The sequence below is a fragment of the Uloborus diversus genome, chromosome 10 (genome assembly GCF_026930045.1).
Source record: "Uloborus diversus isolate 005 chromosome 10, Udiv.v.3.1, whole genome shotgun sequence".
Taxonomy (NCBI): domain Eukaryota; kingdom Metazoa; phylum Arthropoda; class Arachnida; order Araneae; family Uloboridae; genus Uloborus; species Uloborus diversus.
Window position 1 is genome coordinate 40,082,020 of NC_072740.1, and position 25,568 is coordinate 40,107,587.

The following is a 25,568-nucleotide window of genomic DNA, read 5'->3' on the forward strand; positions in this document are numbered from 1 at the left end:
GCTTGTATGAAAATGTACTGGAACTGTATCACGAACGTGAATATGATATATGCCTTGCATGTGAAAAGCACACAAGATAAATGCTTTCAATTCTGAAAGTTTGCAGGGCTAATATCAGTTGCTCTAAAACTGCGATAGTTCGTAAAATGAAATAGGATACATCAGCTAGTACTGAAATTTGGTATTTTTTAATATTTCCGGTCATTTTGAAAAATTGTCAGCAAAACTAATAAAAAGCCTATTCTTAGTATAGTTAATCTAACTGCGTTAGAGTTGAGAGTGTCAGTTTATATCTAACATATCTATGATACTTATGAGTTTACTTTTATAACATACGCATTGAATGTAATAAGCATTTTATATGGGGAATTTCGGTTCAACAAACTAATAGAGCCATATATGCTGTCAAAGATTACAGTCTCATTAGCTATTTAACGGGACGTATGAGAAATGGCGGACTGAAAATACAGCAGAACTCTTTTTTTTTTTTTTGCTAAATCATAAGTTCTAAAAATTGATTTATATTTTAATGAAGAGCAAAACGAAAGTTGCTAAGTTTTAAAAGAGACTAAAATAAAAATTTTTGGACTTGGCTATATAAATATATAATGTGTTCATGAATACACAATTATTTTGACTATTGTATTTTAAACTGTAATAAAAGCATCCTTTGATTTTGCTTTCATAAATCATTTTTGAAGACTACCTGACCATGAAAATATTTTAAGTATTAAACTGTTCTTCTATAATGCCAAACAAAGAACTACGCAGCATTCAAAATAAATCTTCTTCCTTCGATAAAGTTTGTCATGTTCTTTTTCATCACTCATATTTCTTTTACTATGTGGTGAAGAAATGCAAAACGGCAGTATCCTGAAAAATAGTCTACGTACTCGACACCGCTTGCTTTTGATGTGCATAGAAGACTGTTTAAAATAAACGTCATCTTTCTATTGTCGACGAAGAGGTGGGCCTTATTAAGTTCTTTTCCAAACGTCAGACTTTTTTCTTTCTGTATTTTCCAATTGCGGAAAGTCAAAGAAAAAATAAGAAAGAACGGCAAATCTCAGTAGGTAAACCCGAAAGTATTTGTAGCTTGTTACTCGTCACAGAAGCTCCTCTGTGGTAACAAAACGCCCGCTGTGATTCACTAGAGCACAAAAATTTAGCAGAGAAAAATGCGCCCTTTGCGCAAAAAAAGAGCAAAAAAGAGAAAGCAAGACAACAACCCAAACCCACTTATACGAGGCGAGTTTAAAATAATTCGATTGTTAAATTTCAATTCTTTTCAACTCGCCGTTGTTAGAGGCATAAAAAAATGTGACTTTGCCGTTGCCTTATATGACCCCTGGAGACACTAAATTCCCCAAATAATTCCGCCCAAAACATCACATTAAAAAATAAAACCAAACAAAAAAAAAGCTCGGCAATCTTGACACCTCCTTTAAGGCGTGAAGAAAAACAGAAGGTTTGGGAGATCAAACAAATAAAAAAAAAGTGACAACAAGCTCAAAAAGGTTCTTTAGCCGCGCAACTCGTTTTTCCGAGATTTCAATTTAACAAGCACTGGCAGAATCACGTCTATTTACCGGGGGAGGTGGGGGCTCTTGTAACCATGGATACTGCTGGCTTCCCTTCCCACTGATTGCTCCGCACATCATCTATCACAGTTTGATACTTGGGAGACTTGTTATTTCGGCCGACGCTGGATTAAACATGCCCAATGGTTGGCCGCTTAAAAGCCCAAAGGTTTTCGCATCTCGTGATGCAAGCACGTCTTCAAGAGGGGGGGGGGGGCGAAATAGTCCGATCTTTGCAGATCCAGATCCGTCTACTTTCTCTACCAAGAAATAAAAAAATATATTTTTGTACCAAGGAATTGTATTCCCTGGTTAGTCGTGATGGTGCTTAGTGTAGCTTATTGTGATCAAAACTGTTGAAATTTTCGGGGATTCCTTATCTAACGTAACATTGTGTCATCTTAATAACTCTGACACATTCATAATTTTCATAACGAAAATATGAAAAAAAAACCTTCAGCAAAGAATTTCTTACTTAACTTTTAGTTAATTTCGTCAATTTTAGATCAATTGAGGAATGGCTTCTAGAAACCTTAGAAAGCTATGGATCCAATGTAACTATTCATCCAAATGTTTTTTAATTATGTGTGTGGGTGTGTAATATTAATTGTTCAAATTTTATTTTAAAAACCATGCTTTCAAAAAAATTACATAATTTAATTTGAAGGGCTTTAGTGAAGACATTCGATTTTTTGCCTCAAAAATAGTTAGGCCTTGTCTTCGAATAGGCGGAAACTTTCCAGATGATGTTGTCTTTCACTTGTTTAATCTAATTCGAGTTTTTGAAACCTTTTACTATTAAAAATGTGTCTACTCTTACAAAGGAAAAAAAGAAACGCAAATTTGTGCCCCCCCCCCCCCGCCCTTTTTTTTCTTCAAAGTTGTTTATTTTTTAAAAGCAGAAAGATTCAGGAAAAGTGTTTTTAAGCTACCGATTCTGAGGATTTCATTCATTGATTTGATTAACTCTTCAAAATCCCCCCCCCCCCTTTTTTGCGTGTGTATTTGCATTTTTTCCTGACTCCACAAATTTAAAACTCCTATACTTGGGGGAAAAAAAAACATTTTGTGAAACCCGAACAATTGTCAGTTTACAAAGTGACGAAAAAAAAAAACTATTTGACATCTACTAGAGAGCTTCATCTTAAATCTTACATTCTTGAATTTTCAGACGAATGAAAGGTGCTTTTTGGTAGGATAGTTATAAAATAATGTTTCTCTTAGCCGTAAACTGATCGACTTCGTTTCCATAAAATTGACCTATGTTAGAGAAATATTCATCGTATTGTTACATGATTGTTTCCGTAACGTAATTTTCAAAATTTATTGTCATGAAATTGCCTTGGACTCTTCGTTCTTTTTTTCTTGTTTTAGGATCTCTCTCTCTCTCTCTCTCTTTTAGGATTGTTTCCTGCAGCTATTTATTAATACATACGTTCATGCTTGAACTTAGATAAACTCGTACGAGACCTAAAATTAGTGCGTGATTTTATATTACTTTTTTTTTGTGATTTAATAAAAAAAAAACTCATCGTTTAATTATTTACCTGGAGCTATATTATCATCTTGTTTCATAACATTGTTTTCGTAAAACCTGAACCATATTTTTAGATTCAGACTTTTTACTTTTCCCAGAAAAGTTTGAAAAACCCTTTTGCATTGCTTTTATTATTCAACATAAAATCAATTTCTCGAATTGAAAGAACTTAAGTTGAAGAAAAATTGGGTGTAAATAAAATTTATTTTTGCTGTGGTGCAACGGAAAAAAAGACCCAAATAACTCTATTTTTTTAAGCAATGCCAGCTATTTGAATTACAGATAAGGAAAAAATCATACTTATTTCATGCGGTTTATTTATTTCCTTCATAATTTTTATGATTATTAGTCATAATGATAAACTTTGTTGCCAAGAATGAGACGCACTATGTTGTGAAGTGCATATAATAATGCATGTATGTTATGAAATAAATATTATTTTGACTTTTAATTTACTACAGGTATGCTCAAAACAATATTTTGAATTATATAATATGCTTGAGCCTTTGTCTTAGTTGTTATAAACGCATAAAAATGTCACCTTTGTTTTGATTGATGGTAATAATATTTATCCCACGCTGTTTCAATAAGTTCCTATACTTCAAGATTTAACTGTACTTTTGATGAAATAACACAAGAAAAATCAAATTATTTATATTTTGATGACAGTTTGGGCGGAAAAAAATAAATTTAGAACACTATTTCTTTGCGTTATCATAAAGTGCAAAAGTAAGAGTTGAAAATATTTGAAACTGTGAAGTCATGCAATGATTTTCGAGTATAATTTATAGTTTCTTAAAAGTACATGTACCGAATTATTGCCATGACCTTTTGCAATACTTTAGATAATTCAGCAGTGCTTTGACTTTTTATTTCATTTGTAACCGATGATGTATGATATGAAGCCAGTGGCGAAACGCAAATAAAGTTTTTCATTATTGTTTATAATTTTCAGTAGAAAACATTAGTCTTCTATTCTCTTTACTCGTGAAAGAAGGAAGAATCTCAAAAAATAAAGGAAGTTTTGTCTGGTAAATTTTGGAAATGCAACAGCTAAAGTCGTTTTTCAGAAAATAAGCCAAAAAGAACGGATTTTGTCACATTACAACAAGTTTATTATATTATTTTGAAAAAGAAAAAAAAAATCATAAAATATTTAATATGGATCTTTCGCAAAATTTAATAGTTCTGTAAAAGTGAGAGGTATCAGGTTTTATCTCTTGTTTCTATCAAATTACTTGAATACACAAAGACCCAAGACAGTTTATTTTACGCTGTCTTAATTAAGAAATTCAGCGTGGTAAGGCACAAATTTATAATTGAAATTGTAAATGTATTCTTTGCTGCATCATATTCCATGAACTGTATGAAGCCATTTGTTTTCAAAAAAACAGGTGTTATATAAAATTTGCTTTTTCGAGCGGAAATAAGTAAAATACAGTTAAAATCGCTTATAACGAACCCTGATTTAACGAGAACCCGGATTTAGCGAAGAAATCAGAAATACTTGGTTGATACTATAGTTGATACAATGTTAAGTCTATGGGAGCATAACTCTCTTTTAGCGATCAAACCCCGCTCAAATCGAGCAATAATTATGTAATTCTTTTTGACATCCATCCCAGCTATCCTTTTTTGGTAAATTTTCTTTTAACATTACGAAGTCAACAGAAAGCTAGTAATAAATCTTAAATCCTGAGAACAAGCGGTGACAGCACTATTAATAATTTGTGGAGTAAAGAATCATTTTAAAATTATATATGTGTGTGTATGTGCAATTGTGTATTCCTCAAAAACGATGACGCAAGAAACAGACATTCAGACAGTTCATAGCAGTTTGTTCAACTTCTTTGGTACTGCACAGAGATTAAAAAGAAGAAAAAAGCAACTATAATGCATTTTTCGATTTTTTTTGTTGACTCTTTTTTTACGAGCACTCATTATAACGAGCAAATATCCCTTTGCACTCATCGTAAGCAAGTTCGACTGTACATGAAAACAACAGTTTAATTTGTTGTTTCGAAAATCAGGTAGAACCTGTAGAACTAAGAGAACTTACTTGAACTTAAAAGCTAGAGATTTTTTTTTTAAAACTTGGATGCAAATCATGTTGGCAAAACATATAAGGAAATTGTAGCCATTCTTCCTGGTTTGTTTTCACTGTTTTCACCCAGCCTACTCCTGCCATTTGTGCATTCTCCCTTCGATTGAAACGTAGCGCAAGTGAGAAAAAGTGTTCGTCACGCACTGAACTGGTAGATTCATCGGAGAATTCCTTCAGGATCGCACGTGTCAGCCTTAAAAAATAAAACACCAGCAACCCCAACGCAAAAAGAAAGCCCAAACCCGAACTTGCTTCTTTAAGTTCAATTGGAGCGTTGTATTCGTCTATCCCCACACGGCACGCATTTCAATAATCTCAACACACTCTCTCACTCAATTCACAGGCTCTGCATTTTAAAACCTAAGTTGTTCGCTCTCTGGACGCTTGGCTTGCTTCTATTTCCAAAGATTAACTTTTTTTCTCCTGGCACTCCCTTTTCCCCTTAACAAGGGATTTTTCCTAAGCGAGTTAAAATGCAACCTCCTTCCAAAATTTGCCCGCTTGTTGCTCGGCCCGACCTAAAGCAGCGTTTCGAAAAGGTTCCTTTTTTTCTTTCTGGTAGATACTTTTATGTGCATAGAGTAAGGATGGTACATTTCATAATCCTGTCCTACTGGGTTATGAGGAGATGTGCTCGTTTTTTTTTTTTTTTCTAAAAAACAATGTAATACATGTTCCGGGTGGCGTATGGTTTGAAGAAGATAGAGAATAAAATGGATTTTCTACAGCTCTTTTAAAATTATTTCACTTAAGCAAAGGTTTATTTGTAGTATGCACCAATAATATTTTGTAACTGAATTGCGAACCCACACACTTTTACATTTATATTTATTTCAATTATGCTGTTATTGCATTAACATATTTTTTTTTCATTTTTATTTAAATCATACTGTATAGAATTATATCTATATAGATACGCACATAACTTGTATTTACATCAACAAAATGTAGCTTTTATGCCTTTCAGTCATCCATAAATTCACTTGTTTTGCTTTGATAAAAGGGTTCCTCGTTTCCCTGAATCACGTGTTTCTGAAGCCCCGAAAGTTTTAGCAAATTTGTGCGCTTCATGTATTCTTCAATTACCTTTTACCTTTTAAAGTAAGCTGGTTCTTTTTCTTCAAAGAAAATTACATTGTTTTGTCAAAAATTCATTATGATATAATGCGTTTTTTTCACAATCATATATCTGTTGAATTAATCTTTGTCTTTTAAAAGGGTAAAAAAACTCAATTTTTGAAAATTTTAAAATTTATCTAAAAGAAAAAAAAAATTGTAACCTAGATCATGGAACAGGCTAACTAGATGATTCCTTTAAAAATTGTAATTGATTTTAGTGAAATTGATGTGATAAATACTGGCATTAAATGATAGGCTATTTTGGAAAATATGTGGCATGAAATCATTCTAAGTTTGAAAAAAAAAACAAGTTATTGTAATGGTTTATACCAAACTGTTACAGGAAATACAGGGTGTCCGAAAAGTCCTTGACACATTACAAAAATTCATAGAAAACCAACAAACTGTCGTATGAATTTGCGGTTTGCACCATAATACTTCACAGGTTCAAGAGTTATTATGTCATCTGGGGAAAAAAATGAAAAGGGGAAAAAAAGAAGAAGAAAAAAGGCATTTCGCAGCCAGGGTGTCAGTATATGCTGTGCTTGTAATTCTTCGTTTAGTAATTTTCATTCCTTTTAGCGTTTTCCCATGTCAACAAAAACGATTTAAAAGTTACTTTTAAATCGTTTCAAAATTCCCGCAAATTCATACGACAATTTGTTGGTTTTCTATGATTTTTTTTAATGTGTCAAGGACTTTTCGGACACCCTGTATATTGGCCTAGTGTTAGTTTGCCTGTTTAGTAATTATTTAGTGTTATAGTTATATTTCATTATCAACCTAGGATATTCTTGCCTGAAATTTGGCATTATAATTCACTACAGCAGCTTTGTTGTTGTTAGGAATGTATTTTTTCTCCTCCTTTGAAGTATTCATCTCTTTAAGAAGTAACAGCACCATTGTGTATGTTAATATTCTTGAACTCATGAGTAAAACAGTTTCTGCGATATTGTTATGTAAGAAGCAAAATTGGTTAATGTTATACTATTGTCGGGGTACATTGCAGTTATAATGAGTTTTCTTTTTCAACGGACAAAATATCGTATTACAAATACCAACGTAAGAAGTAAGACTGCATGTGTCACTAACTGAAGCTTAGTGCTTTAAATATGTATCTATAATTTGAAATCATTGTGACGTTTAAGAAAGATAAAAGCTAATTGTTTTGTGGACGGAAAACTATTTTTATGTCGTTTTGATTACACATTTTAGCGGGAATGCTATTTGAAAAAAATCTTATATCATAACAAGAATAATTTACTAGTCTGAACCAGCTCCAGTTGCAGTTAGTTCTTAGTATAAAGGAGGCTCTACTATGTTCATATTTTTGAATAGTAATCTTAAATTTACCATAATATAGATATCTGACTCAAAGGAAACAATTTTGTCAAAAATCATGTTTCGTTAAGATTTTGTTAAGCTACCTGATGTTAGTTATCAAAACTTGCATTGCGAATAATTTACATGAATGAAAATAGTTATTAAAGGAAAAGGCATGGCTCAGCATTTTGAGTTTCTACTAGAAAAGTGTCCTCTGCCTCCATAAAAATGTTTGAAGATTTATTGATTTATTCCAGTACTTTTTTTACTATATTTGGCACACTTAGAATAAGAGGGCCCCTTTTCCAATTACTTTATCATTACTGATGTGCTCATTTCATTGTACAGGTGCGATAGGTCAATTGTTTTAATGGTGTCCTATTAGTTGGAAATTTGTTCCGTGTAATGTCTAGTGCAACAATTATTTTTGAAAAAAGTAATTTTCTCATAATATAGAAATATTTTTTTTTCTTCAGAAATACAAATTCAGTCTTTGAAGGGATAAGCATGATACATTTTTATAGTGTCATGAAGTCTAAATGTCTCAAAAATAATTTTTGGTTGTAAATAAAAGAAAGTACCTAATAAAACAGTTTAAAACAACAATACACCTTTTTTCAAACTGATTTTCCCATGCTCTAAACTAATGACACTTATTTATAGAATTATTGTTTCTTTTTTACTTTTTGTTTTATGTTTAAGTGCAATGCTTAACTCAGAGATTTTATATTTTTCATTATGCCTCATAACGAAAAGCACTCAAAGCTATAAGTAGAACTTGTCACACGATTTGGTTAGAAATTTCACCTTTCCTCCAAACGGTTTCACATTTTATAAAAATATTTTTACTTGTCAAAAACAGTCACGCTACCAAAATACATTTCTAGCACCTGTAGCAAAGGCTGAGCTCAACTGGCACTACAATCTGTTTAGCGGTTTGCGTATTTATTTCCGTTTTTGAATGCAACTTTTTTTTTCTTTCTTTTTTTTTTTTTTTTTGTTATAAACGAAATCATATTGGTTTGTGTCTCTAGACGTAGATTATAGTTAAAAAACACAGCAATAACTCTTCATTATTGAATCTGCTGAACAAGAAAAACGGTTTGTGCGATTGTTTTCAAAACTATGCGATGAAGTGAAGGGATTAGGATCAAAACCTGATCAATCCATTTTTTAAATTTTACAGGTGCAACAAAAAACCTTACGCGCTCTGCCCACCTAATTTTTCCAAAAAAAAAAAAAAAAAAGATTTTTTTTTTCGTTTTACAACAGTTGTTGTACGACCTCTTCTTTCTTTAAACTTGCAGTATTATCGAATTAGTTACAGGTGAAGATAATTTGTATTGAGTTTGTTTTGAAGTAAATTAGACTTATTTTATCCTTATTTTTTAATTTTCCTTTGAAATTCCAATTAAACTCATGTGAATTTTCACTTTTATGCCATGTACTAGCTTGTACAATCAAAAATGTGATTTGATTAAGCATTTGATTTTAATCTTGTAACTGTTACCCTTACTTTTTTACATTGGTGATATGACAAAAGCATGGATGAAGCTATGTTTGAAGTAAAACTTGTTTTTGGTCGTGGTTTTCTGCTTGATTGGGAGGAATTTGTCCCAACTACTTTGTGGAGGGATAGTATACACAAAGATGTGCCATATGCTATGACAAAAAAAAATAAAAAAAAATTATGGACTGACCTTATTTTGATACTAAGCGCCTCAAATGATGCTATCTATCGCATTGAAGCTGTGCGGCGTCGTAATGAACGAATTGAATATATTTTTTCTTGAGATATTCGTGACACTCGCCGTGACTGAACGAAAATTCTAGGCGCTATGAATAACCTTTAAGTTTTGCTAACATAGTACAATGTTTTCAAGTAAATACTCGAGCCAGAGAGAGAAAAAATACTAAGTGTTGGAAAAGAAGACTCTAATCCAAGTTCAAGAATACTTCTCGAGTTTCTGCTTCAGACATAGCGCATCACCACTTAAGCTCTCTTTCATAACTAGAAAAAACATGAAATTAATTAGTAATTTATTTTTTCCCTTATTAATTAGTTTACTTCAGTTATAGTGAAACTTTGCAATGGCGCTGTTCAGCTTTTTTTTTTCTCCACTTTTAGAACGTACTTGTGTAGTATTTTCAGGCATATTTGGAGGAATCTTTTTCAGGATATTGAATGTAACACCTTCGTAGTGGTGTATCTTGGAAGTTTATTTTCTGTGTATGAAATGAAATAACGTGTAAAATCACAATTATATTAAATAAATATAAAACTTTATTGCAATGTTCAACAACATTTTGACAATTTATGGCGATGTTTTACTGCGGTTTTAAATTCTGATACTCTTTTCAACTATGCATTTTTATTGATGGCGTATATACATCTCTTAAAAAGTTATTTTTGTTCTTTCATTAATCCGTCCATTTACATAAAATAATAAAATAGTGACTGCATTTGATCATGAAGTAGAGATGTAAATTTCCTTCAAATTTTCTGTTCATCGTATTTTATGTGAAACATTTCGGTATAAAATCTGTCTTATTTCTGATAAGCATATTTTGCTGCCCTTTTGACACTATTCTAAATTTAAATGGATGTGCAGTGTTCGATAAATAGTTTTTAGAACTTCCTGAAGATGAATTGATGCAAATAGTTGACAAATGTGAATAGTTTATCAGTTAAATAAAAGTAATACGGAATATTTCAAATTTTTGAATTTAGCGATAGTTATGTTTAATTCGTAAGTTGAAGCATAAAACTATGTATCGTCACCTCAGAGCAACAGTAGGATATCTTACTGTTGTTTCTGGGATTAGATGTTTAACGGTTGCTCTAAGTTGATAATATAACTATTAAGATTTATTTGTCAGGAGGAAAAAAGGGACTGTTTTTATACAACTGAGCTTTTTACAAATGTCTGTGCTAGCCACAGATCGTTCGTTCAATTAGTGTATACATTTTTCAGTATAAAGTATCCACATTTCGTAGTTGCAGCGAGCTACTTCAGTGCTTTGCAGTGAAACTATTTGACATATTTTCAATCATTTTCTAAAATTGCCACATTTTACAAAATAGAGGAATATTATTTTATGCTCTAGATTGGGGGGGGGGGCGCTTTCACTTAAATACATAAATAAATAAATAATAAAATAAAAAAATGAATAGGTGAAAATGGATTTAAAAATGAACTAGCGGTACCCGCAAGTCTTTGCCCGTGATAGAAATCCAAAGGTCACTTGCTGCGCCTATATATTTAGTTAACTTCTATTTTGCATGTAGTTTTTTTTATTTATTTATTATTATTTTTTAAAGATTTCTACATATTTTCGGCAGGTTTGAAAATTTAGCACTAAGACTACCTGTTGATTAGCCTCTTTTTAGTCAACAACGACATTTTATTGAGGGAAAAAAACACGTTTGCATTTGCTCGTGTACACGTGCCCTTCAAATTTGATCTCTGATTTGCCGTCAAATGCTCGCCCATTTAAGGCATCACTTCTGTCTCATTACTTCCGTGATTTTAACCGATGTTAGTTGAAATTTTACCTTCATCAGGCCGAACGTAGTAATAAAATAAGTTTTATATTTGTGAACTTAAAAATCTTTGCTCTGTTTATTGAATTAAATTTCTATAGAACTGTTTAGTTAAGAGTAAATGTGTAACATTTAACATATAATTTAACTCAGTTAATCATAAATCAAACTGATGTAACATTTTGCAACTGATTGAAATGCGCATAAGTCAAATGAATACCAGTTACAAAAGTTTATGATGATTTTTTTTGAAAGCCTTGGTTTTTTACTTGTACAATATCTTGTATACCAAGTTTACTTGCATACTAAGCATCAGTTGAATTTACTGCTTTTATTTCTTTATTTTATTAGGAATAGATGTTTTAAAAGGTAATCACATTTTATCGATATTTGTGGTTTTTTCGGCTTATCTGGATTTTCATTAATCCGCTGTCGTCTTTTGGCACTATTTAGCTTGAATTAATTTGGTTTATATGCTCCAGTATGTAGCCGCATAAAAAATTACAAATGAGCCCCAATGCAGTCTTCTCTACCCTTTCGGTTAACATGCCTTTTAAGAGCTATTCTTGACCATTTATATTCTTTTTGCAGAAAATACAATTTTTGAAAGATTAATTTTCTTCCGTGAGATTCCACTTCATTGAGATGTTTTCATCAATATTAGAGCTGTTCGCTGAAGGGTGGCGAAATTTTTCTTCTCTTTCAAGTTTGAGCGAAAATAAATATTGAATGAAAATCCTCCTCTGCAGGTTTTTATGGACAACCCCCGATCGAAAGAGATGCGCTGGGTTTTGAGGGTTCCTTCTCAGAAAGAAGAAGAAGAATAGGACGAGCGAGAGCACGAAAATCGTGAGAGGTTCTTCATTATGCACAAGACAGGCTAATTAGTCGGGCTGAGAGCGGGAAAGGGGGAGTTAACGGGAAAAAAATCCACCCTCGCCAACTAGCACTAGAGCGTACTCTATGGATAGCGCTTTGGCAGTCAAACAAGGGCCTTACTGCAAAAATATTCATGAGAAGCAAACAGTAGGGTATGACTTCAGTAATATCCTGTTTGTTCCGGGTTTGGCTTTCTCTGTGCATTTCGGTTTGCATTCACAGACGGATCCTCGGTCCGAACCGCAGGGATTTGCGGAGAATGTGGGATTTTCTGTTGCTAGATTTAAATTCAGCGCGAGGAGCAGAAAAACGTTTCTGTTTAAATGATTATTTTGGAAAAGACATGAATATGCTATTAGATTATGATCCAGTCTTTCTGAATGAAAGGGTAGCAATACGATTTTGGACAACGATTAAAAGCGTATAGGCGAAAATAATATCTATGATTTAGGAAAATAATTAGATTTTAATTGGAAAAAAAATCAGTATGAATTGGAAAGTAGTTAGATTCTAAATGAAAAAAAAATAGTATGATTTTGGGCAGTGATTAGGAGCAAAAAGGCGGAAAGAACTTGGATGTGAATTTTGACTGCAATAAGGATATTTTAAACGAAATGTTGTTATTGATTTGGGGGAAACTTATTAGCTTCAAAGGGATAAGATTAAATTACAGGGCTATTCATAATTCTTTCCGTGGTTTTGAAACGCTATAGTAAAAAAAAAAAAAAAGACAGGGAAGAAGAAAGCTTGCAGAAACTATTCATGTTTTATTTAGATGTCTTGAAGAAATGAACTGTCATGATTGAAACCTTGGTCGCATAGCATGTACCGGTGCAGCCCAGTTTCTGCCACACTTTACTCAACTTGATACTATCAACGATATTAGTAGCAAATGTTATGTTTGTATTCTTTTTTATTGTGGGGGGGGGGGGGGGGGGTTGTAAGAGACAAAGTTTTCGTACCTCCTTTGCCACGTGATTTAAAGAACTGCGTAAGTGGATAACAAGTGCTATGAATATAAAACATTGATAGTAGGTACCGTGCTCAGTAGAGTGTGGCAGGAACTGAACTATCGCATTGATGTAAGTCATGTAACGAAGTGTTTACACATAGAACACTTGTAAGATATGTAAATAAAAATTGAATTATTTCCGTATACTTTCAAGGGTTCTTTTTTGCTATCCATCTTATGTTTTTTACTACAACTCTTCGTAACCCCGGATTGTAATCTGAATAACCCTGTATGGTTTTGGAACAGTACCTTTTAAACGGAAAAGATAAAATGCGAGACAGAGATTGAAACTTTTTGAGCAAAAATAATGCTAACGATATTAAACAGTGAGTGATGGTTTATAGCGCAAAACCCTTCAATAAATAAAAAGCCTGATTGTTGTTGTTTTTTTTTCTGTTGGTATGAAAGATGTCAATATGATACTAAGTTACACTTGATAGTTCTTGATCGCTAAGGACATCAGATTTTACGAGGCAAAGTTGTGAATAAAATATTAATCAGTGATTGAGATTCTTTAAGCGGAAATGGCTTCTTTTTGGTATTGATTGATGATTAGAGATTTTCAAGCGAATAACGTGTAGTGTGATACTGGGCTTTGATTGTTAGTTTTTAAGCAGACAAGATATCGCTATGATATTAAATAATAATTGGGTATAAGACGCAAATTGTTTGCTTCTGATTGATATTCCTTAAGTAGAAGTTATGGCACTGTAAATGAATTAGAAATTAATAATTTCTTAAGGTATGAATATAACATCTAACAATAATTGGGAGGTTTTTTTTTTAGTGGCAAAGGCATGAACAGATGATTATAAATAGTAATTGCTGTTCTTTAAGACAATATTTTTGTACTTTGCGCAGTGGTGGAACTCGTAATTCGTACTACAGACATGATTATGATACTAAGCATTGGCTGAGAACCTTTAAATGTGAAAAAAAAAAAAAAAAAACACGTGTGGATCAGTTTGCAAGGTTGGAGAAATTTTATCGATTAAACTGTCTTGTGTGTAGCATCAGTAAGTATTGTGCATAATGAATGTGTATAATTGAGCCATCATTTGGACTTTTCTAAGTTTGGATGATACGTTACGAATTGTATATTCGTTGGAATATTGGTGAAAGATTAAGAGTTTTAATCAAAAGGGTTTTAAAACACCTATCTTTGAAAGTTTTTAGAGGAAATTATCTTGTTAGAACATTGGACTTTCCCAAACATCTAATAAGAGGAAAAGATAACTTTGATATTTTACACTCAATTGGAAACGTTAAGTGACTTAGTACAAAACTAATATAAAGCTGTGCGTAAGAATTTTCAAACAGAAAAATGATCAATATTGATAGTTTTTAAATCACGGAATGCGACAGAGCTGTTATTTTTTTATCGAAAGAAGTTGTGAGTGCTCGAAAAAATAATGATGGTTTAAAAAACTATGGAATTAATTTCTGCAATATATGTTGTGCTATTTCCAATTTGGAGTTTATAAAACATGAAATGCTTCCTTACATGGTTTGCAATGATTTAATTCACTGAAACAGTTTAACCCTTATATACCGGAAGAATTCGAAATTAAAAAATACTTTTCTCGTCTTTTTATTGGTCGGAGTGGGGGGGGGGGGAGAAGAAAATTTCAAACTACTCCAAATTTTATCTCTTTATCTTTGATCAAAGTCATTTAGAAACGATTTTTTGGTAAGTTTGACTTTCATTGTAAAAATAAACAGGCACACTGCAAAAACATTTTTAACGAGATACATTTTCTTTTGCAATTAAATTTGCACTGTCATATGAAAATTATTACTGAGCATCAAAATTTTTCAAAAAGTAATTTTCTATCTATAGGTCCACTATAATATGTAGCAAGGTTTATGGAAACCCTAAAAACGAAATGAAGAGAGATTAGCACCGAGCTAGTTATTTTTAAAAAATCTATGACGAAAAAAATTGCGTAACACACAATTTAAGATTTCAGCTCTCAAAAAAAAGACAAAATAAATGTCGTAGAAATATATTTTTTAAAAAATATTCGTTTTTTTTACTGTCTTTTTAATGCTTTTTAATGTTTATAAATTGTGATATTATTTTTGATTATTATTATTTTTTTTTTTAAATTCTTTTCATTTTTTTGAATTTGGGTGTGTGCTAAGTTTTTGTGTGATTTCAGTACATTTGTTTTTATTGTGTTTTCAAATAATCGCCGATTACATCCAAAAAACAGCTTAAAATTGACATTAGAATATTAACGTAGTTAGATCATTTACGCTTAAATATTTTCTATATAACTATATCAACTTTTTAATGCATTTTTTAACTTCTTACACGAGTAATTTGTTTTACTCAAGAGGAGGAGGTGTATATCAGTTATATTGTAACCACCAGAGGCATAATCAAAGGTTGCTGAAACCAAGGGTTCTGGGGAGGGGTCAACTCTCTAGAACTCTTGGTTTCAGTACATATTTTTATGGTACGTAATATACTACATGTAAGGACTGTTCTAACCAACCTTCTCCTCCAGAAGGTAAATCCAGGCTGCTCAGTGGGACTGAACTGGCCCTGTAAGTTATAAAATCAAAATGTTTTATCAAATAAATGAAAAAAAAAAAAAAACAGAAATACTTCTTTGTTGATGCCTTCAAATTCTACCTATATCAATAAGTAGTTTTTCCAAACATTTTTGAAACCTAAATCATTATTCTTTTTTACTTAGTTTAATAATCTTCATCTCATAACCATTTTATTTATAATCAAATACTGCTAAAACTTCTTGTGATTTAATATCTTAATTTTATTTATTTTAGGGCTTTTTCGCCCAGGCGAAAATGATGGACGTGCCAGTCCTTCTTCCGAATGTGGTGATTCTGATCGAGAATATGTGAACAAATCTGAGCTGGGAAATCCAGATATATGCCAAATGAAAAAGATATTCCCAGCGGTAAGTCAAACAATGTATATATTGTTTTGAACACATATGATCATATTTTTGTTATTTTCTGTTCAGAATATAATTTTGTGGGAAACCACCTGTGGCTCATGTAGATTGAGACTATCCGGGGAACGTGTGCTAGTGTGGTCGAAACGACTTCCCCGGTAGACAGATCTGTGCTCAACACAAGAAAGAAAGGGATTGTTCATTAGTTGAATATTGGTCCAGTAACTTGAACCAGTGGTTCTCAACCTATTCACTACTAAGGACCTTTTGATACCCTGCAGTATCCAAAGCGAACCACATACGATACAAATAATATTTTGACAATATTTATATGTACTAAATGAAATGAGATAAATCCGAAAGTTTTCTTTGAGAAATTTTATTACATCTATAAAACTTATTTACGAGCTTTTCGTGGACCACTAATGGTCCACGGACAACAGGTTGAGAAGCACCGACTTAGACCAAAGTAAAAATACGCGGGTTGTTTTCTTCGACGCGCATTGAATAGTATTTGGGAAGGATTTCTACTTAGTATTTTTGTATAGCTCTCTGCTACTCCTTGAGCAACGTAACACGTTCTGCTGGCACACTACAGTAAAGAAAACAAAGTTTTTTTTTTTGTCTGAATCTTGAGATTAGTACCAAATTTTTCAAAGAGTACTTTGAGCTAGACTCAATAATTAGTTTCAACTCCACTTACTTTGAAGAATGTGAATCTTAGAAAACGAAAAGCTTACGATTCTAACTTTGCACTGCAGTAACGTCACTGTAAATTATGATTTCAACAAGCTAAGACTGTAAGAAGGCCGAATGCCCCCGTAGTCATCTAACACTTTCATCACCAGTGAATCTGAGAACTGTGAGACTAAGCAAGAAACACATGCGTTGGTAGAAATGCGTTCATGTTTTTCTTTCCTTGTCCCCCATTTATTTTCCGGTCTTTTTTTTTTCTCATCTTCTCCGCGTGCTATAAATTGAAACGCAGTTCTCTGGAGAAGCGTTTGTGTGTGTGTGTTTGCTTGTGTCTTGTCGTCTAACAGAAGTCCTATTCAGAAACTTTGTTGACTAGTTAAATAAGCCTGTTTCGCATTATAGCTCGAGCTTCAGTTTCTTGCTTTCAAAATAATTGGTTTGAAAGCACCAGATGGTAACCTTTTCAAAAGACATGATAGAGTATGGATCTAAATTAAATTCTAATTGTCAGTTAAACTGTCAATTAGTGAAATGTATATTTAAAAATTAAACCAAGATAAAATGGCCTTATATATTGAATTATTGCTTTGTCAAGAATTATTTTACACCGATAAATTTTTCGCTTTAACAAAATTTTCTTCTATTTCGTTTCAGTGGTACATTTTACTTAAACTGTAACTCCCCGAAGCCTAAAAACATCCCTAAACTTTTCTAATTATATATATTTTTTCTTTTTGCACAATGTGTCTTGAGGATTTTTCAGTTGTCACCAGTGGTGTTCCCATAGGGTATATTCTATATACGCCGTATACTCTCAAACATTTTTTAAACACATAGAGTATACCTTCAAGCTTCAAAACGTTTCATATTATGGCATATTATGTGTATGATCGCATACACATATTGTGCGTAATGGATTACTGGAAGTATGCCCTCAGAAAAATTGATCGGAACATCACTGGTTGTCATGAATGTTACTATTAACGCTGCGGACATTTTGAGTTCGAATGGCATTTTGAGCAGAAAGTAGCTACATTCTAACCAAACAAAATATTAAATAACATGATGAATTGAGGATAAGATTTAAGTTTTGCTGCGATGAGCAGCATCGAGAGAAAAGCTGTTTCGATTTTGTATTGAACTTTTAGTTTGTCACCCTCGACTTCAATAACTAAGCTTTTAAATTTTGCTACAGCATCGCCCTAACTCAATGAAGTTTCAAAATAGTTTTTTAACCAGAAGCTTGAAACAGAGTTTTGCACTTAGAATCAATGAGGTTGCACGAATAAAAATAACCGTTCTTTTTTTTTTTTTTTTTTAAACTACTTTTTTCCCCTGACATTTTTTGTAAATCCTCTATATCCCAAATTGGCGGCAGGCTACAGATCAAACAGCAACATGAACTTGAGAAACATAATGAAAATATCAGCTTTATATTGTCTTTTTGGCATGTGTGTTGTCAATGACACTGGAAAAGTTTGTTTCTAGAGGATAGCAAATCAATGTTTAAAATCATCTTATACCTAGACTTCAGTTTTTGGTTCTGATAAATATGTTAGCTCAATTCCGAATTATTAGATAAATTTTAACGTTAGGTATAAATAGTGCAATGATAATAACGGCGAAGTTTTAGGAATGAATAATACAAAAATATAGGACGTGACGCTTGATATTTCTTGAGAAAATTGTCGCTACTCTGCGTCTCTAACCTTTCACTATTTGCGAAAAAAAAAACTTATTGTACTATAAAAAGGCAAAGATAAAAACTACAGTGTTGCACCAGGTGTACGTGTGTTTAGTGTGGGGCTCTTACATTGAACTATAAATTCACCGAAAGTATCTATTGATTAAACGGTTGAAATTCTTAAGCGTCGATAAATTTGAAAATTAATTGTTTCAGTTAAAAAACCACCGCAAATCATTTTTTACCGACCATGCGGAATACTTTTTCTATTTAATCAAGTAACATACTTTAAAAAACAATGCGTTAAGTTGATTTCTAATGATTGAGACAGTGGAAATGACCATGGAAATATATCAGATGAAGACACTGTTTTGCGTATTGTGAGTTAGTAAAATAAATGTAAATGTGGATTGAGCGTGTTTTTTTTTTTTTTTTTTTTTTGGATTCCATTTATTTGAAGTTATTATTAATACTTTTTATTCATTTATTTTTTTTATTCATTTCTTGACAAAATGTGCAAAAAGTTATTCTGAATTATATTTTTTGCAATGCTGACTTTAAGGCAAATAAATTAAAAATATCTCTAACGAAAACTTCTATGCTTCTAACCTAGTACATACACGGAAAGTGTTTTGAAAAAATCAGCCTGGTGTCTCAAATAAATCTTAGCCTACTAATTGGCAAAATCTTGAAATAATGTTGATAGATTCATCGATTTAAATGAGAAAATAAAACATATTACGATACAAAAAATTATTTGTTGAAACAAGTAGGACTAGTCTTTTTTTTTCTTTGACTCTTAAATATGACTTTAATGGATCAATAGCATCTGTTTTTTTTTTTTTTTAAATCTTGAAATTCTTGAAGAATCATAAAGTGAGAAACTTAAGACTATATATGGAAGGAAAATGTCAGGGGCTATCCTTATCTTTGCAAAAATAAACACCAATATATAAATAGAATTTATCGATAAAATACATAAATGAAAATAAGTTGTAAAATGTAAATAGTCAACAATATATTTTGCTAAGAAGCAAGGGCACTAAAGAATTTTTTTCTCTACAATTTTTTTTTTTAAATTTTAGTTTCTTATTCTCACTTATAACAGTTACATAATTTTGTTTTATTTTTATGTAAATTTGGTGTTTTTATTGTATTACTTCGGCAAACGCACACAAATATGCACATAAAGAAATAAATAGACATTTGTGTAGAAAGTAAATGTCGGATACTTCATGAAATGTCTGTTTTATACAGAGCTCTAAATTTCAGCCGTTTAAGCTTAGTATCGTATCCTTTATAGTCCATATGGTAATTTATACTTTTAATAATTTAAATTTTAAGTAATAAAAAATGTGTGTATATTTATTTTTTATATCGATTGAACTATACCGTGATTGGAGAAAATAAATCTGGATTCAAAGGGTTACCATAATGTATTTAAAGCGTTCTGCTCATTAACTGAGACGGACTCGCTGAGAAAAAAGTGTGGAAAAATAAAGAAGGCTGAATGTAAAAAGAAAAACGACATTTATCTTGGAGCGAACGTGCGACGAATTTTAAATGTTATTAGCTCTTCCGGGTGACAACAATACACCCGTAAGCGCAGTTATAACTTAATTTTCTTCATTTTTTTGCTTTACGGTAATGATTACCTAGCTCTTGGGCTGCTTTTCGGCTTTGTTCCGAGAAAGAAAAACCGCTGCGTATGTGCGGCTGAGGCACCTTGGCTTATTGTAAACTTAATCAAAAAAGAAAGTGATTTGATTACATTCAGACAGACAAATTGAAGAAATGGGAGCAGTGATTGGTTAGAGAAATAATTATTGTAACTGGAAAACAGGTAAACATATTTATGAGAAAGATTATTAGCAGTAATGGAGTCAGCGTTGCGTCGTTAACTTCAATTGGAAAGAACGTTTTGGACAATGTTATATTATCAAATGTGATGTTTAAGTAATGTGACTTTTAAAGTTGAAAAAAAAAAGATCATATGGGGTCACAATTTCGATCATTTTTCATTCTTGTTCTGAAAAGAAAGTAAATAAATACCTGAAGGAAGTGTTGTCCGTTGACAAAGGAAGTATCATGAAATCTTCATGCCTAAGTTTTTCCATCCACTTTTTTGAGTTTTTTAAGGATACACGTTAATAGTTTTCGTTTGACCAAATTCACACACACAAGGCTCATGTTATTTCTTAAATTATTATAAAACTATTAAAACGATGGACAATGAGTTGAATTTTAAACCTCTGTTGATGCTCCAGACAAATAACGTTTTGTTATAATACCCCTAAGTTAGCTTTCTAAAACACAGATCATGACTATAAAAACATTTGGAAAAAAAAAGTACTTCTTATCATTGTCAGTTAATAACATTTTTCAACTAAGATGATATTTAACTTGACAAACACATACATTAATCTTCAATCTTACTGAACAGGCTCTTAAGAACAGTCAAGCAACAATATAACTTTTAGCTAACAAATATGTAGCAACCGAAAGCGAAATAATATGACAGAGAATAATCTGTAAGGAAACAAGTGTTTTGCTTCTTAATCTCTTGTACTGTTTTTGTCTTTTTTCTCTGTTGGCAAGACAACAAAACTCTTCTAAGAAGGACATTGGCCAGGCTCGGGTATTTTTGGTTGCAAATTGCGTCAATAAGCTCAGACTACGCGTAATGGTCAGTTCTTATACTTTCTTATTGGTGCCTTTGGAATTCACCAATGACAAAAATGATTAAAGATGGTTTTTTTAAGCTTAGCATATAAATATCGAGTGTTTCGGAACATTTTCTGCATTCATGCAACAGTTAGTTCCAGATAGGTTTTAAATAACTATAGCATTGATATATTCACTCTTTGGGCGGCATATTTTCATTCTTTCAGAGGTATTTAGTTATCTTTTATGTACAATACGCTGTTTTAAATTGAAAAAAATACAAGTCTTACTGGATCAAATATTTATAAAAGAAGTTCCCGTTAAAATAGAATTGTTTTAAGACAGTTGCATTAAAAAAAAAAAAATTCATAAAACAAATGCAATAACGTGTGTCCAAGAAGGAAGTTTAGAATTTTCCTAATTTCACTTAAAAATCACTTTCTTCTCTTGGTTTTATGTCCTAGGATTCATAAAAATGATGCATGTACTTTTTAAATCGTAAACAAAATCTCTCTGTAGGTGGTAAAAATGTTTCCCCCTTTCGTTACAAGTACATATATTTGTATTGGTATTTTCCTATTAAGTATTTTTCGTTTAAAACAAGCAGTAATAAAACTAGTTTAGATATACCAATAAGACAAAACAAATCTTTTAACTGTTTTTTAACGTACAAATTCTATCACGCTATATAATTTTAACTGACAGTCGGTTACTTCTTTTTTTTTTTTTTTTTTTTGTGATGCACCAATAATTTTACTAAAGGAAATACTTCTCTCTATATGATGAAAGAAATAACTTATTTAATCGTTACTGTTTGTGACTCTACTGTTAATTGCATCCTGCACTTATTTAATTTCAGTCTATTTTTAAAGTAGTCTTGGACTTTTTGCTAATGTGATGCAGATACGTGTAACTTTACTATTTATTTTTGGTCAATTGATTCGGTCGTTTATTGTGTGCAACATAATTTTCCTATAAAGAAACTTACTTCAAATTGTTTTGGAATATCACTATTAAAAAACCGTTGGAAATTAATAAAGATAACAGAGTCATCGTGGTGGAAAATATGTTTGCAGGGATTTTATTTCCATTTTGTACAACTATTTTTAACGGCAATCAATTAATTTTCAATTATTAATTTTAATAGACAAGATTTGTGTATTCCTTTCTCGGTAACCAGATACATTTAGCTTATTAAATCTTAAAACTGTCGTTATTTGTAATATTAAAGCTGTCAATAACTAAAACGTAGGTGTTATTTATAAGGTAAAAATCTTTATAATTCATTCGTTTGCTGCTACATTTGATTTTTAAAATACATTTCTAAAAATTATAACAAAAATGAAGCAACAAGTCTTCAACTTTTTCGGCTTAGGTGGTTTGAAGGGCGCACTTGGTGAAAAACTGGTCGAAACTATACGTCCGGACTCCCAGATAAGTGTCGGGTGACACGTCAATATTCAATACACAGCAGTTACTGTATATAGTTATTATTAGTATCAATACTATTTTTATTTATTAAGTCAACTGAACAACAAGCATGTTTTGTAATTCCACGTCAAATCAATAAAAATAAAAAAAGTTTTTGACCTCACCATTTCCATTTTTAACGACAATTGGTGTGGGGGACACATATGAAAAGATAAGTAATCCTGCCAATTTTTCGAACTCTACTTTAAAAATTTTACAAAATACAGGCCTGTTAAAAAACTGAAAAAGTACGAAAAAAACCAAAAGGTGTGACATTCAAATGACTGTAACTTCTTTCCTAATTATAGTAGAATAAAAATTCAAAATCATTGTAAAGCTAAAGAATAGAGCTTTCTATTGATATAAAATAAGACTATCTTACGACAGATTTAAGTTTCAAGGTCATTCACCGTGACTTTTGACCTTAGAATTTCGTCAAAAAAATATATTTTATAGCTCTAACACTATTCTTCCACTACACCAAAACTTAGACTGTGATCGCAATGGCAAGGTACTGAAAAAAAAAGAATGTTCACATGTTTTACATTGCGGAGTCCCATATGTCAGCTCAGTCACCATCTTGACCTCCTCACCATTCCCAAATTTCGTGAAATTTTGTGTGAAGGACACATACGACAAGATAAGTAATATTGCCAATTTTCAGAATTCTACTTCAAAAATATTACGAAATACAGGGTTGTTAAAAACATTAAAAGTGCAAAATGAACTGAAAGTTGTGACATGCAAATGACTGTAACTTCTATCCTAATTACAGTAGAATAAAAATTTAAAACCATTGTAAAGCTAAAGAATAGAGCTTTCTATTGATATAAAAAATAGCTTTCTCACGACAGGTTTAAGTTTCAAGGTTCACCGTGCGTCAACGGTGTGAGCGTTTTCAATTGTTTACCATGGTTCAATTTATCGTGAATTTTGACCTTGAATGTCTCAAAACACGTCACCTTAGAATTTTTTTAAAAAATATACATATTATGGCTCTAACACTTGTCTTCTAAAACTTAATCTGGGACCGCAGTGTCAAGGCACTGCAAACTCAGGAATGTTTACATACAATTTCCCGCAACTCGAACTATTGATAACTCAAAGCTATTAGCCGGTCTCTTGAGACTTTAACAAAGATTTTTATTAATTTTGGGATAGAATTTCTAACATTGGTTGTTAAACAAAATTCTGCCATTATACAGGAAGCTATAACTTGCTGTTTTTTATTTCTAAGATTTGTTTCTGATTACGGATAAAAATTATGGTTATCAAATAAAAGTTCTGTTATATTCTAGCTCTTATTTAAGAAACCTGTTGATTTATTAAAATATGCATACTTAAATACGCATAAAAAATTAAAACAATAATATTATGACAGAATTGATGTAAAAAATGTAACAAAAATATGTAAACATTCCTGGGTTTTTTTGCAGTCCCTTGCCATTGCGATCCTAGCTTAAGTTTTGGTGTAGTAGAAGAACAGTTTTGGAGATATAAAATATATTTTTTTGGAAAAATTCTGAGGGAGCGTGTTTTGAGATATTCATGGACAAAAGTCACGGTGAATGACCTTAAAATTTAAACGTCTCATGAGACAACCATGTTTTAAACCGATAGAAAGCTATATTATTTAAATTCACAATGGTTTTTAAATTTTTTTCTACTCCAATTAGGATAGTAGTTACGGTCATTTGAATTTCACTACTTTCCGTTTATTTCGCACTTTTTAAGTTTTTAACAGCCCTGTATTTCGTAACATTTTTGAAGTAGAATTCTGAAAATTGGTAGGATTACTTATCTTGTCGTATGTGTCTTTCACATGAAATTTCATCAAAATCGAAAATGATGAGGAGTCAAGAAGATGACTGACCTGACATATGGAACTCCACAATGTAAAACGTGAACATTCCTGTTTTTTTTTTTTTTTTTCAGTACTTTGCCATTGCGATCCCAGTCTAAGTTTTGGTGTTGTGGAAGAATAGCATTAGAGCTATAAAATATATCTTTTTGAAGAAATTCTAAGGGCGCATGTTTTGAAATATTCAAGGTCAAAAGTCACAGTGAATGACCTTGAAACTTAAACCTGTCGTTAAATAGTCATGTTTTACATCATTAGAAAGCTCTATTCTTTAGATTTTCGATGGGTATTGAATTTTCATTCTACTGTAATTAGGAGAGAAAATAAAGTTATTTGAATGTTACAACTTTTCGTTTTTTTTCGTACTTTTTCGGTTTTTTAACAGCCCTGTGTTTCGTAAAATTTTTTATGTAGAATTCTAAAAATTGGCAGGATTACTTATCTTGTCACATGTGTCCCTCACATCAAATGTCGTTAAAATTGGAGATGGTGAGGTCAAGAAGGTGATTGATCTGACATGGAATTGCACTGTTGTATATCGGTTAAAGATACGATAGGTTTAAAAACATGAAAAACATTTATTAAGTTATAAGCAAATGTAAGATTATGAAGATTATGCCTAAAAGAATACATAAAACTTAGATTCGTAGTATAAGTAGTAAATGTGTATTTTGAGGCCACAAAATACCCATCTATAATGCATATAAATGGACTAACGCGAGAAAAAATCGCGGGAGTTGAAATTATCATATATACAGTAACCCTGAAGTATTTCCAAACAACTTTTATCACGATGTTTTATCGTTATATATGTTGTCCTCGGAAGAAAATGAAAATATTTTTGACTACGAGACACATTTGTCTGAAATTTCAATGGAAAATAAGCATTACAATTACAGTAAATTCTCGATTATCGGTGGTCGGATTATCTGCGAGTATTTTCACTTTTTTTTACAGTCAATAAATGTTTTTTAAATTTATGATTGTTTTATCGTTCAACCTTTTACGTATATATTTTTTTAATTCAATGTTAGTAGATGCAATGTAGCAATGCTTTTAGCTATAGTTTAAATGTATGAGTGAGTGTTATTCATCTTTTTTAGCTATTGTATACAGTAGTATCGTTTTTTACCTATTATTCGGATTATCCGTGGTTTTCGCTTATCCG

The 25,568-nt window shown here is 31.6% G+C and overlaps 1 protein-coding gene across 1 annotated transcript in view; it reads left to right on the forward strand.

Moving 5' to 3' along the window:
- LOC129231282 (zinc finger protein rotund-like) overlaps positions 1–25,568 on the forward strand; it is a 539,800-nt gene that overhangs the window by 228,425 nt on the left and 285,807 nt on the right. Inside the window, exon 4 of the mRNA XM_054865569.1 lies at positions 15,895–16,028. Coding sequence (XP_054721544.1) covers positions 15,895–16,028 — 134 coding nt within the window. The remainder of the gene's footprint in view (positions 1–15,894; positions 16,029–25,568) is intronic.